General features: G+C 37.2%; 1 protein-coding gene across 3 annotated transcripts in view; it reads left to right on the forward strand.

The window, feature by feature from the left end:
* Nucleotides 1-17241, forward strand: part of LOC149823436 (E3 UFM1-protein ligase 1 homolog) — a 131871-nt gene that overhangs the window by 20702 nt on the left and 93928 nt on the right. For all 3 annotated transcript variants that reach the window (XM_090018835.1, XM_090018837.1, XM_090018836.1), the window contains exons 3-4: nucleotides 12851-13117; nucleotides 13207-13254. In XM_090018835.1, coding sequence (XP_089874961.1) covers nucleotides 12851-13117; nucleotides 13207-13254 — 315 coding nt within the window. The remainder of the gene's footprint in view (nucleotides 1-12850; nucleotides 13118-13206; nucleotides 13255-17241) is intronic.

Raw genomic sequence — 17241 nt, forward strand, 5'->3', positions numbered from 1 at the left:
CAACACTTCTACAGAAGTTGGATGCGTCCGTGGCACCTCTTTTGGGGAATCCTCTCTCGGCTAAAGTCGTCCCTTTGGAGCGAACTCAACTAGCTATTCGGGTTATTTGAAAATACATAGAATAACAGACGCCCGAACTAGTCTCAGTTGGTTCTACGTTTTGCCTGTGCGTACCCGCAGGTTCGTAATTATCGAAACATAAGGTCTGTTCACACTGATCGTTGAGTCGTGAGATTCGCTTGCACTACTGCTTCGCTTGCACTATTAATTCGCTTGCACTATTAATTCGCTTGCTTGCTTGATAGTTCAATATGCTACTCGTTGAGCTGTGCACGCCTGTCAAGGCGTTACTCTTGTTGGTTAAACTGCTTACGCAGTTCTTTGCGGAGTAATAAAAAGCTTCTCATACTAGTTAAATGCTTATAATAATAGCATTATGCCAGTTGCTACATATTAGCATGTGACTTGCTTTATCCCTTGGTCGAACTGTTTGGTGCTTATTGTAGCGTAGCACTTGTTGACTTGCATATCTTATGATTGATGTGATTGCATACAACTCGTAATCTACGAACTGGTGGCAACTAGGATTGATGTGGCCGCTCGTCTTATAAGCTGCTTACATATTGTGATATAATTGTTGTCGTATGATTGCTTATGAATGGCTTGTGATGTAATGGTTTATGCCTTACGATTAATTTAATTACTTGTAAATGGACTGAGCCATTTTATGGTAATTATATGTTTTACGAGCATTGTTATGAGTGCTTGTCTTATTTAGTTGTTTTGTTTGGCTGACGGGTAGAGTTAGTTACTCTTCGCCCATAGAATCAACTAGATTGCCATATCTGCGTGTTCTCATGTGTCGTTTACGCATGCTTTGAGGGACTATTTGAGGATTGTAATATTTCTTGTGACAATAATACGATGCATGGGATTATATGCTTCTATGGAAGTGATACGAGGTGTATGCTAATATACATGCTTGTGCCCATATTGTGGCTACTGACCCCGAGGCGGTCAATGGTTCAAAGCAGTCAATTATTGATGCATGTATCACTGAGTGGGGTGTCTGTCGAGCACTTGATCTCCAAAGGATTATCTACGAGGGCGTGTATGATCAAGACCAGGTACCCGGCTAGAGTGGTAGATTCTCTGTGAGGATGTACACTGTCCACGAACGGGTAGCCGCAAAGGCAGTGAACTCCTGTGAGGAAGTGTATGGTCCAAGACCAGGTATACCATCTAGGGCGGAATTCCTTGTGAGGTTATACATTTTCCAGACCAGGTGATCCGGCGTTGATCTTGTTGTTTGTATTAGTGGCTATCGACCCTGAGAACGGTCATTTGTGTTGATGCGTGTATCGCAATGATTTTCATTGGATATGACATTTGTTGGGGACCCGCTTTCCAAAGGTTTCGCTGTAGGGGTATGTATGATCAAGATTAGGTGACATGGCTAGAGCAGTAGGATATCTGTGACGATGTACACTGTCCACGAACGGGTAGCCGCAAAGACGGTGAACTCCTGTGAGGAAGTGTACGGTCCAAGATCAGGTATACCCTCTAGGGCGGTAATTTCTTGTCCGGTTGTATATCTCTCGGACCGAACGATCCGACGTGGATCTTGTGTTTTCGCTTACCATAAAAGTTATGGTGAGCTGTGACGATCTTCTGAGATTGTTTGTGATAGCCAACTATGAATTCATAGTTTCGGCTTTCTGTTCTAGCATGATTACATGCAGGACTCAGATGTGAGAATCAGATCGTTAGCGATTTGAGTTAGTGATATGTTTTGGACCTTCTATGGAAGTGTGGGATTTTCTGAGGAAGTATGACGCCTTAGTGCGTCATAACTGGTGACAGTTAGCCGCGCAAGGTTTTGAGAGATGAGAATAGATTAAGGTTGTTCAGGACAAAGCATTTGTTAGAAGTAGTGAGTGACAAACGATGTCCTGATGGTGATTAGATGCAGAGACCTCGTTCTAGGAACAAGAACAAGCTAGTTGCGTGGTGGTTCACAGCTTATGATCAATTGAATCGTATGCTGCATTTGTCAGTTGCACTGCTTACTTGCTGTGAACTGCTTACTGTTTGCACTACTTACGCATTTGCACTGCTTACACGTTTGCACTGCTTACTCGCTTGCACTACTTATTCGCTTGTACTACTTACGCGTTTGCACTATTCACCTGCTTGCATTGCTTACCTGTTTAACTGCATATCTGCTTTAAACTGCGTAGCCTACTGAATTAAATGTACTTAATTCAGTTTCCTTGTAGTCTTTCTTGTGCACCTACTAGTTTTTCGCGAAACTAACCCATTCTATGGGTACAGGTGATGATTAGGTACTCTACGGGCGATGACGCGATTGCAAGATGACTTCAAGACTTTTTCATCCTGCTCTTAACTCGCGTCCTGGATGCTATGAGTTTGTATCGGATTTTCCTTGGGATATCCGAATCTTGCGAGTTTTGTTTCTTTTAGCTAACGTGCCCAAAGTTGTGAGCTTGCCTTCTGATTTATCAAAGAAAAATCTTCCGCTGATTTCATAAACAAACTCTAAAGGAAAGAGATATTTCTAGTCTCTTGCCTGTTTTTCTGAAAAGGTTCGCAAGTTTGAAATTTGGGGCGTTACACAATATCTTGTGGGCAATGCCATTTTGGTTCAAGAAGAGCCAACTCTTCCCGTAGCTCGGATAGGCTATTATAGTACTCCCTAATACTCTTCTCCCCTTGAACCATATTCCAAACTTTTTTTTGCAAATTACAAATGTGGGCAATGTCTTTAAGAGGATACATTCTCTTAAGATACTACCATGCATCATTTGCGTGTTCAAATTTTGCGAGACTTGAACACTTCTTTATATCCACACTAGAGATTAGCTAAGACATGATCTTGGCGTGACCCATTCTCCATTCTTTTCAATTTTTCTCATACGTGGAGATAACCTTATTTTTTTCAACTTCCGAAAGAGGTACTTCTTTACATCATTTGGTGAGAGTTAGTTGAGGTTCATCGTCGGTTTCATCAACTAAGCCCCATAGACCTTTTCCCCAAATGAGGTGCTTCATGATAGAAGCCCATGTTATATAATTTGAATCGTTTAATTTTATGGGCTTAATGGTGACATTATCATTGTCTTCCATTTTACAATCTTGAGAAGAAAAGGGGAAGAGAGAAACAAATAAGAAAAAAAAGAGTATTTTTACCACGAAAACAAGAATGGGTAGCCTTCCAAGCTTTTCACAGCTACACACAATCAATTCTTCAAAGAGCCTTCACTTTCTTGAAGAAATACTTGAATGACATACTTCCCAATGCATGTCCACCAACTGCTCTGATACCAGGCAAGAAAATGCAATCCACAAAAAATACCTCTCAACAAGTTCTCACAATGAGATTACAAGAACCGCAAAGGTTCACAAAGAGAGCATCAACACAAAACATACACCATACCCGAAAGAGGGTATTCACAATAAAAATAGAAAAATAAACTTTTATTAAACTTGGGATAAAATCCCACACTCAAGAGAATAATATGTACAAGGGGAATAACCCCATATTTATAGAGGGAATGCGAGGAGCCTCAAGGGAGTCGTTGGACTCCCAACGGCTCCCTTGGAGCTGCACCTTTTTGACTTGGTCAAAAAGGCCTTTTTGACTAGTCAAAAAGGTGAAGCCTATGAGGGTCCTAAAATGGGGATTTAAGTTAGTTCTAGTTGGGTTTTAACTAGAACTAATCAAACTAAAAACTAATTGGAAAAAAAGAAAAATATTACAAGGGATTACATGAGCTACCTATGAGATTGCATATGAGATTACATATGAGATACATGAGCTGCCTATGAGATTACATATGAGATATGAGATTACATATTTTAACACTATGCACCACCTCATGCACAGTTGCCTAACAGAAGCTGATTAAGCGCATCTCCAAATGCATATTCTATCTGGTCCATGCCACTTATGTTCATAGCCGTCCTATACTGGCTAGCAAGCGAACAAACGCCTTAGCCTTGCGTGCCATGGAGCGTATCACAACTCCATGGGCACGCCCAAATATAACATCGACACAGAAGCGACAAGGCCTTATGATCCCTAGTGCGAAGACCAGTTGATGATTGTATGCCATAGCGAAGAGCACCATCTAGACTCGTTCTTCGATTCCCAGGCATTAACTTGCCTAGCCCTGAGCCACCATACTCGGTTGGAACCACCTAAGGTGATTCTTCGGGAAATTAGCTCTAACCCAAACACACCCTCGCCCGTCCAAACACTATATGTGAGAAACTCATCCAAGTCGAGTGGTCCTTAACCAAATCCTTAAAGACAACATCCTTTAATCCGCTGGCACTGCTTAACCAAACAATGATCCACGTATGTGTTGCCACACATCGTCGCACCAATGACATTACCATTGCCTATCGCATGCTATGCTACCACGTCACGTCACTGATCAAGCCAACACATACCGCACGTTCTTACACTCGATGCATTTTCCACTCAGTAGACCTCCGCACTGCACATGACCCATTCTGAAGGCTCGGTTCGGGATATTCTCCCCCACTCAAACATTGTCGTTCTCGACAATGTCGATGCAGGTAAGAACATAGCCTTTATTTATTCCAGTTTCCTTTTGCACTTATTTTTGGTCTTTTTTTCTTCATGCTACTCAACTTGTTTTGGTTTCCAACAACCATCGCCACAACCTTTAGCACACTAAGTCCTAAGTCCCAAGGACTCGGAAAAGCAGGTGCTGCACCCGCGTCGACGCGACGTGGGTGCGCGTGCGGGTGCAGTCAACACACCCAGGGTCATTTTCGTCCATGTTTCAGACTTTAAAAAAAACCCGATGAAAAGGAGGATTAGGGCAATTTTTTTTTTGCCCTAATCTCTCCTCTCCTGTGTAGCTCAGCTCGAGCTCTCTCCTCCCGATGCCCTGACGCCACCTCCTAGGCTCCTCCTCTCCCTCGTCGCAGGTACGTATCCTCTTCTTGTGTCGGCAACGGAGGGGCTGAGCCCCCCTGCTCCCTCTCGCTCTCTTGTTGGGTCGGCAATGGAGGGGCCGAGCCCCCCTACTCCCTCTCGCTCTCTTGTTGGGTTGACAGGGGAGGGGTCGAGCCCCCCCCCCCCCCCCTCTGATTTCGGCAGGGGGAGGGGCCGAGCCCCCCCCTCCCCCCCCCCCTCTCTCGCTCTCTTGTTGGGTCGCCAGGGGAGGGGTTGAGCCCCCCCTGCTCCCTCTGTTTTCGGTAGGGGAGGGTCCGAGCCCCCCCTCTCGCTCTCTTGTGGGTCGGCAGGGGAGGGGCTGAGCCCCCCTTGCTCCCTCTGGTTTTGGCAGGGGAGGGGGTCGAGCCCCCGTCCCTGCTCCCTCTTCATCAGGATATACTTTGGTATGTAATTTAGTTCTTTTCTGCTTTACTTATTTGATTGATATTTAGGTTGATTTATGTAATTGCTTTATTTGATTGATATATTGCATGCATGATGAATGATATTATGACAATGTTAACTGTTAAAACTTCAAAATTATATATATATATATATATATATATATATATATATATATATATACATTTTTGCCCTGCCGCACCCCCACACCCAAGGTTTTTGAAAGTGTCGCACCCCCGCACCCGCACCCATGTGACAGGTTAAGTCCCATTCCTCAACGCGCCTCATATCACTTAGACAATGATCTTCCGCTCTATCAATATCGAGCATTCTTTGCTTGTGGGACCCTAGTGTAGTCTCATGAACAAGCACGTCGTCCTCGCTCACACGGCAAACTTGGCGTCTTAACGCTCATGGCTGGAGCGCTTTCTGACCTCAGCAAGGGAAATTCCAAGCCATTCGTGGTCCTCATAAATAAGAGCGACTACTTACTTCAATGTCACACTCAACGAACAACAAGGTCTCTGTGAATCTTTCTTCTATGATGTCAATTTGTCACGAGCATGGAATTTTTTTCAAACCCGTGATGCGCGAGACTGCCTAGTCTGATTAGCCTAACGGTCAAAGAACGCACACCAACACTTTCCATGTGCTGAATCATTTCATTAGCCCTACGCACTACCTCGTGCAGAGCTGCCTAGCGAAAGCTGATCAAGCACATCTCCAAATGCATATTCTATCCGGTCCATGCCACTTATGTGCATAGCTGTCATATACCTTCTAGAAAGTGCACGAATGCCTTAGCCTTGCATGCTATGGAGCGTATCACAACTCCGTGGGCACATCCACACATAACATCGCCACAAAAGTGACAAGGTCTTGTGATCCCCAATCCGAAAACCAGTTGATGATTGTATGCCACAGTGAAGAGCACCACCCAGACTCGTTCGCTGGTTCCTAGATTATATATAAATTACACACTCATATATATATATATATATATATATATATATGAAACACACAAACACAAAATATATATACTATACATATTAAATTAACTAAAACACAGAATGTATAATATATAAATGAAACACACATTAAATTAACTGAAACACATAATGTATAATATATAACTGAAATATAAAATATTATAATATATGCTTATGATATGTTAATATATTTAATTATATATATTTACACAGAAAACAGACATATATGTGTGCAGCAGCAGCTGCGCGTATGGGTGCATGTGAAGTGCGAACTGTGAAAAGAAACTGTCAAGCAAATCATATATGAATTACACACATGGATATATAACTCACAAACATTATTTAAAAACAGTCAACCAGAAATATAACCCAGGAATACAACTCACAAAACATAACTCAGAAACAATAAACCAGAAATATAACTTAAAAACAGTAAAACAGAATATATATATATATATATATAACACAAACACAATTAAACAAAATATATTATAATTAAAGAAAAAAGAAAAGAGAAGAAGCAAAAAAAATGGGAGGAAGAGAAGAAGAAAACCCTGAGTGAGAGAGAGAAATCGAGAGAGAGGTAGAGAGCGAGTGACAGCCCGAGAGATAGAGCGAGAAACTGAGAGAGAGAGAGAGAGACGTGTACCTGAGAGTGTTCTTGCTGGAAAAAGGCAGAGAGAGAGAGAGAGAGAGAGAGAGAGAGAGAGAGAGAGAGAGAGAGAGAGAGAGAGAGAGAGTCTTTCCCCATTTTATAACCAGCGGTCAACAAAAATAAAATAAAATAAACAAGTTCCTCCACGGTCTACCGCCCAGGCGGTAAAATAGAGCCCCACCGCCCAAACCCAATCGCCCAGGCAGTGGGGCTGTGCCTAGGTTGCCTAGGTCGTCTATGTGCCACCTTTGACAACAAAAATCTCAACTTGTAGAGAGACATTTCTGGTGGCAAGAGGTGGCTGGATGATGGATTTTGGTTGGTGAGCCAAGAGTACTTAGCCAACAACTCCCAGTTAATATATATATATATATATATATATCAGAGTATTTTGGTCATTTTATATATTGTAATATGTATAGTCAATAGGGACTGTACAGTCCTTGTTTTTATTTTTCCTTTTATTTTAAACTCTATTTTTCAATTGACTATTGGGAAGCAGTACGACTAGTTGTTGGACTGCCTCCCTTCTCTTCCTTTTTGGCTGTATGTAATGCTTTATAAATAAAGCCTCTTGTGGATATGAGAGTATGCTTTTTACAAGCATATTTGTTGTTATAAAAACAGTTTATTTTACATTGTGTTCTTGTGAACTTTGTGCTTTTATGTATCTCTTTTATGAGATTGTAATCGGTCCATTAGAGGCCATATTGTATTTGTGCACTTGTGTAGCTTTTTGTTGGCATTGTGATTGTGTATATCTTATTTCATCTCATGGTATAAATCATATCAAGGCGAAAAAACTTTGAGGTTTTGTTTCAAATATTAGGGTTATTCCAAAATTTGATTTAAACCTTTTTTTGGTTTCTCAAATTTTTGATTATGGATGTAAAGTATTATTCTCTTCTAAGGCTTGTTGGATGCAAGATCTCCAGTTAGGAAAGCTAATTTGGCAAGGCCATAGAAGAGGAGAGACCTTTACTATATGGACTCTTTATGTCTACCTACAAACTTTATTTCTAATAATATCCAAGAAATTAATTTGGATCTTTGGCATAAAATATTAGGACATCCAAGTATATCCAAACTATCCCTTTTTCTGTTTTTGAAAAAAAATTGTAAGAAAAAGGAATTTGTATGTGAAGATTGTATACTTGAAAAAATGCAAATGTTGCCTTTTGGATCTAGAACTTGACCAATAAAATTTTTGAATTGGTGCATTCGGATGTATGAGATCCCATTTCTATTGTGTCAAAAGGTGTTTTTTCATACTATGTTACATTTATAGATGATTTTATTAGACACACTTGGATCTAATTCCTTAGTCTCAAATCTGAAGTTTTTTTCGTGTTTTAAAATTTTTTGTAATCTTGTTAAAAATCAATTTAAAACAAATATTAAGATCTTCCACTCCGACTCAAGAGGAGAGTTTCTTTCAAATGAATTTCAATCTTATCTAAAAAAACATGGTATTTTGCATAAAAAATCTTGTCCTAGAACCCTCCAACAAAATAAATTTTTTGAAACAAAACATCGTCATATTGTTGAAAGTTGAAACTACTAGGACTTTACCGCCCTTACCGCAATTTATTTGATAAATAAAATGCCTTCTCAAATTTTAGCAAACAAATATCTAATTGAAAAACTCTTTAGATTACTCCCAATTTAAAAATATTAAGGGTTTTTGGATATAAATGTTTTGTACTTCTTGAAAAATACAACAAACTCTCTCCTCAAGCTATTTAATGTATTTTTCTTGGATATGGCGAGAATAAAAAAGGCTATCGATGCTATGATTCTAAAAATGATAAACTTTATGTATCTAGAAATGTAACATTTCTTGAAAAAAGGGAATTTAATCTTGAAAAGCCTAAGGAAGAATTCAAGTATGCCTTCTTGTTTGACTTATTACCTAAGTTCAACATTGAAAATGATGATAATGAAGCTAGTGATAATGTTGAGCCAAATGATGAACCAAGTAAAGAAAGAGAACCAACTCATAACCTTATACAATACTCTAGACGAGATAATGAGGATTATCCATGTGTTTTTAAGAAATATAGCCCACCAATAAATATAAAATCATCAAATGAGAGAAGATCTGAACGAATACCTAGACCTCTAAATGGGTTTATCTCATAAATCTTTTTATTTAAACGGTAGGGCATGTCTTCTAGCAATTCACTCGTATTATGAGCCATCCAGTTATACAGAAGCCAAAGGCATAAAAAAATGGATAAAAGCTATGAAAATAAAATTAGATGCATACTTGGAAAGTTCAACATCTTCCTGAGAGAAAGAAGACAATAAGATGCAGATGGGTATTTAAGGTCAAAACAAACAGCGACAGATCCCTAGAAAGATACAAAGCTAAGTTAGTTGTGAAAGAGTAATCCCAGGAATATGGTATAAATTATGAAAAAATCTTTGCTCCAGTAGCTTGCATGATCACAATTAGAACTCTAGTTGCAATAGTATCCATTAAGAATTGACCTATATACTATGTCACACGGACTCGGCTAGCGAGGTGCCGCACCCGAGTCGACACGCCCCGACACGGGTGCGGCTTCGGACTCGGCCCGGACTCGGTCAACGCCGAGTCAGACTCGGTCAACGAGTTAAGGCCAAGTCCATCCACATTTTGGACTCGGTCAACTTTGACCGAGTGCAAAAATGTCCATTTTTAAGACAAAAAAAAACATTTTTTATATATCTTTTTTTTTAATATATAACCAGACTGTGCAATGCAGTTGCACAGTCACAGACTGTGCAACTGCAACTGCACAGTCACTGCACACAGTCTGTGACTGTGCATAGTCTGTGTGACTGTGCACAGTCTGCACAGTCACAGACTGCATTGCACAGACTGTGTGCACAGTCTGTGTGACTGTTTCACAACTTATGTAAAAATATGTATAAAACACGATAAAAGGTAACCCAACCATTTGAGGTAGCTAAATAAATGCTTTTCCAGTTTAAAAAAATACTAGTTTCACAAGTATTAGAAAAGCTAGCTTAAGAACTACCATAAAGAAATGGGAGTGCCAAATTGAAACTTTCGAAAAAATTAAGGTCATAGTTTTGGCTACTTAATTTACTGCAGACTCAATTTAAATTATATTTGTACAATGATAATATCCTTTTATCTTATATAGTTTTGGCTACTTAATTTTAATTGTTTACTAGAATTATTGTTATATATATATATATATATATATATATATATATATATATATATATATATATATATATATATATATATATATATATAGCCGAGTCCCCGTGTCCAAAATTTTTGAAATTGCGCCGCACCCGTGTCGCACCCGCACCCGCACCCGCACCCTTGTGACATAGCCTATATATCAGTTAGATATTAAGAATGCTTTCTTAAATGGCAATTTAAATGAAGAAATTTACATGGATCCTCTTGGTATGACTATTGAAAATGGTATGTTTCTTTATCTTCAAAAGGCTTTATATGGGCTCAAACAAACTCCTAAAACGTGGTATGATCGGTTTAGTGGAAATATGATGAATTTTTTATTTAAGTCATAATATATTGACACTGTACTTTTTATAAGATTTACCGGTACTAATCATTTTGCTCTTGTATGTTGATATGATCATCATTGAGAATGATCAGAAGGAAATTGAAGAAATTAAAATTATTCATAAGAAATCTTTTGATATGATCGACCTTCATTTTTTGAGATACTTTTTAAGTATTGAAGTAGTATATTTGCCAAGAGAATACATTTTGTCTCAAATAAAGTCTGCAGCTGATATTGCTGTGCTGTCGGGAATCGCAGACACAAAATATACTCTTACTCTTGAAGTGACTAATGCCAAAATGAGAGCTTAAGACGAAGTTTTATTAGATGATCCAACTCTTTATAGGCAACTTATTAGATCACTAATGTACTTATCTATTGTTAGACTAGATATTGCGCATGCAGTATATATTGTAAGCCAATTTGTCAGTTTACGTGAGTGTTATGTTAAGAATAGTTCGATACATTAAGAAGACTATATCTAAAGGACTATTTTTATCCTTTTCATCATCGTTAAATCTTATTGCTTATACTGATTTTGATTGGGGAGGATATCCCAATAACCAACACTCAAGTATAGGTTTTTGTGTTTTTTCAGATGATTCTCTCATTTCCTGAAGATGTAAAAAGCAGTAGAAAATGTATTTATCTTCCACGAAAGTTGAATACAAGGCGATGATTACAACAACTGAGGTCTTGTGTATGTGATCCTTACTTTCAGCTTTCAGATATGGGTGTTGATGTTTCAGAACCTTCAAAGTATGTTGCGATAACAAAAATGCCGTATATATAGCTAGCAATCATACATTTTATTAACGAACAAAGCATATCGAGATGAATTGTCATTGTGTTCGAGAAGAATATTTGAAGAGGACAATTACTTCACCATATGTTTAATTCAAATTTCAGATTGCGGACTTCTTCCCCAAATACTTGAAGGGGACGATTACTTTACCATAAGTTTGAGGGAAAGTGTTAAAATACATTGTATGCATATATCTAATATATGTATACAGGGGTATTTTGGTCATTTTATGACTTGTAATATGTATAGTCAATAAGTACTGTACAGTCCTTTTTATTTTTTTTTTGTTATTTTGAATGTAATTTTCATTTGACTATTGGGAAGCAGTCCAACTAATCATTGGACTGCTCTCAGCGGTCATAAATCTGACCGTTAGGGGCAGTCCAACGACTATTGAACTGCCTTCCTTCTCTTCCTTTTTGGCTGTATGTAATGCTCTATAAATAGGGCCTCTTGTAGATAAGAGAGTATGCTTTTTACAAGCATATTTGCTGCTGTTATAAAAATACTTTATTTTACATTGTGTTCTTGTAAACTTTGTGCTTTTATGTCTCTTTTATGAGATTGCAATCGGTCCATTAGAGGCCATATTGTGTTTGTGCACTTGTGTAGCCCTTTGTTGGCATTGTGATTGTGTACATCTTATTTGATCTCACTCTCAACAATCAGTATCACCCTAAGCCATAAAGTTCAGCTATATAGAAATAGACACTACTATTATATATGTATTTAATTAATATGAAGATTCCTCAATCAAAATAATTAGGATAGGGTCAAGCCTTTGTATCATTGACTGCATACTTATTATTAATTCAGTTAACAAAAACCAAATTGATGGCCTTTAAGTCATCCACGGCTCTGGATGGGCTAGCATGGGTGGTTATGGTATAGATCTCCTTAATGGATTGAAATGGCACTCCAACATGATGGATCCTTGTGGGCTAATTGGACAGGCAACATGTTGCTTGGTTTATTTGCAATTTATTGGCATGGGTACTACATGAAAGAGATCTAGTTTTTCGGCACCAACAAAGTGTATATAAGAACAAGGCTGGCTAAGCCAGTAGGATAAGTACTGCACATTTTCTATCATCACCAGTTGCGTATCTTCACTTCACAGTTTTCTATTAAAAAGAAAAAATCTCAATAACAGCCATATGACGTTTACACATGGGCATTGACCTTAACTGCTAAGAAAAAAAAAAACAATTATTTTGCCTGTCGATTATTTAATGAAACTTTCATGTTGATCCTTTCCTGTTCGTTCGATGCTTTCATGACATTAAAATATCTTTGTTTTCAATTATATTTTTGATTATTTGAAACTTCAGAAAAATTGGAATCTTTGATGCTAGTGTCAATTCCATAGTGTATTGTGGTTTCTTCTGTCTCTCTCTCTCTCTTGTTTTTTTTCTTATGATAGCTTTTATTATGCCATCTGCTTTTGTGTTTAACTAGGTGAAAGGGAGATTAGAAGGTGGGCAATTGTACACTCCTTTATATGTTGCTCGTATTAATGCCATGGTCCGAGGAGCTGCACGGGGAATCACAGTTCCTACAAATCTGTCTGCTGTTTGGAACTCCTTGCAACAGCTACTGCAAGAAACAGATGGTGCTGTTGGAATTTCTGTTGATGGTTCTTTCTTCCAATCACTGTTTAATGGAATCCTGAAAGAAAAAGAAATCCTTGGATCACTTCGGGCAGGAATACACTGGACTCCGGCTGTAATTCATCTTGTGCCTTACCATTTTATTGGCTTCATTTTTATTGATTATGTTTCTGAAACTTGCACTTCTTTTTCTACTTTCGCTAGGTGTTTGCACTTGCTCAAAAGGAAAGTATAGAGTCTTTCTTTTCACAGGTTTGCTTAAATAATCTCTGCTTGTGAAATGAGTATTATATTTGTTCTAATTGAAATATTGTAGCCTATTAATTTTTAAAGCATGAAATCATAATATAGGTCCATTGAGCAAATCTGATACCTTGAGGAAATTGTTGCTATGTTTCCATAATAAGAATATTCTATGTAGTAAGTTCAATAAATTTATCATGTATTCATCATAACCATGAGATCAATCTTAAACAGCTTTGCAAAATATCAACTTGGGTCAGAGTGCTAATGACTTATAAGTCCTTGACCATTGATCTGAAATTGTTTGCATTTGAATCCAGTGGCTAGTCTATGTCAGATGCAAAATAGTCGTGGTTTTGCAGGTTGACAGAAATTTAAGTAGAAAACTTAGGGACTGCTAGTATGATCAGATTTATTAATATATATTTCTCCTTGCTGAGATCCATTTTATTTGTTGTTGCTGATTGAAATGTGTTTGATACTTTTTGTGGTTATAAGATTAACTTGCTTCTCACGAAGTGTCGCCAGGGAGGATTCATACGCTACGGAAACCACTAAATCTGCAAAATATGTAATTATTTAGTTTATTTTTTCTCAGTTTATTTTTCTTTTTGTTGATGAAAGACTAGGCCCCCTCCCATTTCATTAGTTATGGGAAGAATAGCAATTGATCTCCCAAAGGTGCTTATCCAGATAATACATCATATAGACATAATGTAGCATACTGAACACAAATCATAACTACATTACATAAACAGTATGGCATACGATACTTAACATAATATAAATTACTCTATGATGGATCTTGTGTCTTGGACTGTGATCGGAGATCCATATGGCAAACAGCAGGATCACCTGGTTTCTTCTTAGATCCCTTAGTCTGAACCTTTTTCCTAGGAGGAGAATTAAATCCTTTAGGAAACCCATGCCTGCAATCCTGTTCTAATTCCTCATTTTTTTCCAAATTATGTCTCTTGAAGTCCTTCTACATCATGAGCTCCTAAAGTTAAAACAAATCTTTCCACAATGAGGCGTCTTTCTGCAAATCGATCAACATGACCACCCCTATCTACATTAGAATTTGCAGCCACCTCATCACAACCAGCGTCAACCTCTCTGGACATCTCCTTTCCAATATTTTCATCATCCTTGACAGCCTGGCTAGGATTCTGATCAGCGGTACCTCCTCCTGCATCACCAATATCCAACTCAGCCACAACCTCCTGAGTATGACCAATATTATTGTTCTGTTGGACCAGTGGTCATTGAAATCAAAAGCTATAGTTATTCAGATCTATCCATTCTAAGTTCCACTCTTCTATCTTTAGCTCCATAAAACTCTTAAGATTATATGCTTACAGTAATTGGCATTTCAGTCTAAACTCTCTTATATATTGCATTTGATTTATAAATGATCTTGCCTATTAAGTTGTGTGATGGTTGTTAATATGCACCCATGGTTTCTATAGCATAGAAAGGGATCAGGTTGAATGTGCTGGTTGTCAAACCCAGATTTTCTCTGAGGTAACTATATTGGATTTCTTGTTATGTGATAGAACATTGGATGCAGGTTTTGTACATACCTTAGGAAGTAGAACATCAAAAGGCATATCTTAGGAAGCGGATTTAAGATTTTGTGCATACCTTAGCAAGAACATCAGTAGGTATACCTTAGGGAGAGACCTTCCTAAGGCATGGGATGTGTACTAGCTGATAAATGTGTCTTTGTGTTGTATTTAGTGAGGCATTTTTAAGTATACTCATCGGTGCTTCCTTTGTATTTGTAATTCTTTGTATTCTTTTTTGTATTTTAGGTATATCCTTGGTATACCTATTAGGTATTTAGTCTTTAGATTAAGTATACTCGATGTATACTTGTGGGGGTAGAATAGTAAATTTTATTTGTATTTTTATTTTTCTTTTTTATTTTGTCATTATTTAATGACTAATATTTGTATTTTTCTTATTTTTGTCAAATTTTTAGTCCTAACGGCTAATTGGAGGAGGTCCAACTAGCCTTTAGGCTAGTCCTCTCTTTCTCTCTCTCTCTCTCATATAAAGAGTGTGTCTGTATAGGTGAGGGAGGATGGATGTATATAGTGTATGTGTGCATGAGTGTTGTAGTTAGGTTAACTTGTATATTTGTGAATATTTCTCATTAATAAAATATTTATTTTTTTATGTCTTATTTTTCCTCATGACTATGTATGGTTTATTGTATCTAGTCAAATGCATCATGAGAATGCATTTGGATTTAGTTTATGATTGATAAAATTGTTATTTTTCTTTAGTAGTGTTTCAACTTCTGTGCCATTTCATGACATGGTATCATAGCCAAGAAAAATTTTCTTGGTATCTTGTTTCTTTGGATCTTTGAGATTCTTTGGTTCAAGTTCGTGCTTCGTGAAAGAGTTGTGATCGATGTGTGACTTGAATTCAAGGGAAGTCTTTATCCGGTATGTATCTTAAATCTTTATATATGTGATTATTTTTGCTTGTATTGTTTATCTCATGCCTTATGCATGAGAAAATACTTATTTATCACATCTTTGAAAAATTATTTTTTGTTGGTTATTTTTTAAAGATATTTTTGGAACCTTCTTGTTTTATGCTTGTTAATAAGCAAATGTTTGAACTCTTTGAAATCGTTTTGGTATGTCTTTTTGGGTGTTATTTTTTAAAAGGTTTAAATATTTCTTTTTCAAACTTGTTTGTGGATTTAATTGCATTTATATTGGTGCTGATTTAAAATCTTATTAGATATTTTGATATGATTTAAAACATTCTTTCTTCATGCATGACATGCTTTCTTATGAAAAATCATATTCTTATCATGGTTGGATTTGTATTGAGTATGAGGATTTAGGCACTTTGGCTTGTATCTTAACATGCATTAGATCTATAGGATCATATTGTGGTGCATGTGTTCTTCCACCTTATGCATTGTTTGTGCATTTGTGAGAATTAATAAAACTATTATTATCAAGTGTGTATTCTATTGCCCTTGTGTGGCTTGTATTTTTTTACCCTAATGGCGTAGTGATTATTCCACTCTTGTCTATTTTCCTGGTACATTGTCTTTCATTGCATAATTTTTTTTTTGAGACTTGTGAATATCTTGTTTGTAGCCTCTCATGAGGATTTAGGTGATATGCTGATCATCTTGTTTTGCATATTTTTGCACCTTATTCATTAGAGGTTTCAAACTCCCTTTGATTTTGATTTGAAAATTTTGTTTTTCAAATCACTTCTTGTTTATAACCTCTTTTTTGGAAAATATTTTCCGAGGTTTTGTTGTTATCTTCTTTTGGTTTTTGTTTTAGTCCATTATTTTTTCTTTTATTTGTAGTCATTATTTAATGACTAATATTTGTATTTTTTGTTTTTTCTTATTTTGGTCAAACTTTTTTGGCCAGCTAGCTGTTAGGACTATGCCTAACGGCTAGTTGGAGGAGGCCCAACTTGCCATTGGACCTCCCTCCAACTAGCCGTTATGCTAGTCCTCTTTTTTCTCTCTCACTCTCGTATATAAAGAGTGTGTTTATGTATAGGTGACAGAGGATGGATGTATATAGTGTATGTGTGCATGAGTGTTGTATTAGGTTAACATATATATTTGTGAATATTTCTCATTAATATGATATTTAATTTTTTTTTGTCTTGTTTTCCTCATGGCTATGTATGGTTTATTGTATCTAGCCAAATGCATTTGGATTTCAGTTCTGTTTGATAAAATTGTTGTTATTCTTTATTATTTCTTGTGTTTCGGCTTCCGTGCCATTTTGTGACACTAGCTCTCCTTTGCTTGCAGTTTCTAATCATTCCCATAGCATCATATGCCTTCTGATAAATTTTTAAGGAATCCGCTGAACCAAGTCTTATATCCTCAGGCTTCATGTCACACCTTGAGTTTGGGTTTACTTGCTATATCCACATTCCTAATAAGGATAAGTTGGATCCTAAAGCTAGGTAGTGCATCTTCCTTGGCTATTTTTC

The sequence above is a fragment of the Nuphar pumila genome, chromosome 10, assembly GCF_984573655.1.
Source record: "Nuphar pumila chromosome 10, dmNupPumi1.hap1.1, whole genome shotgun sequence".
NCBI lineage: Eukaryota > Viridiplantae > Streptophyta > Magnoliopsida > Nymphaeales > Nymphaeaceae > Nuphar > Nuphar pumila.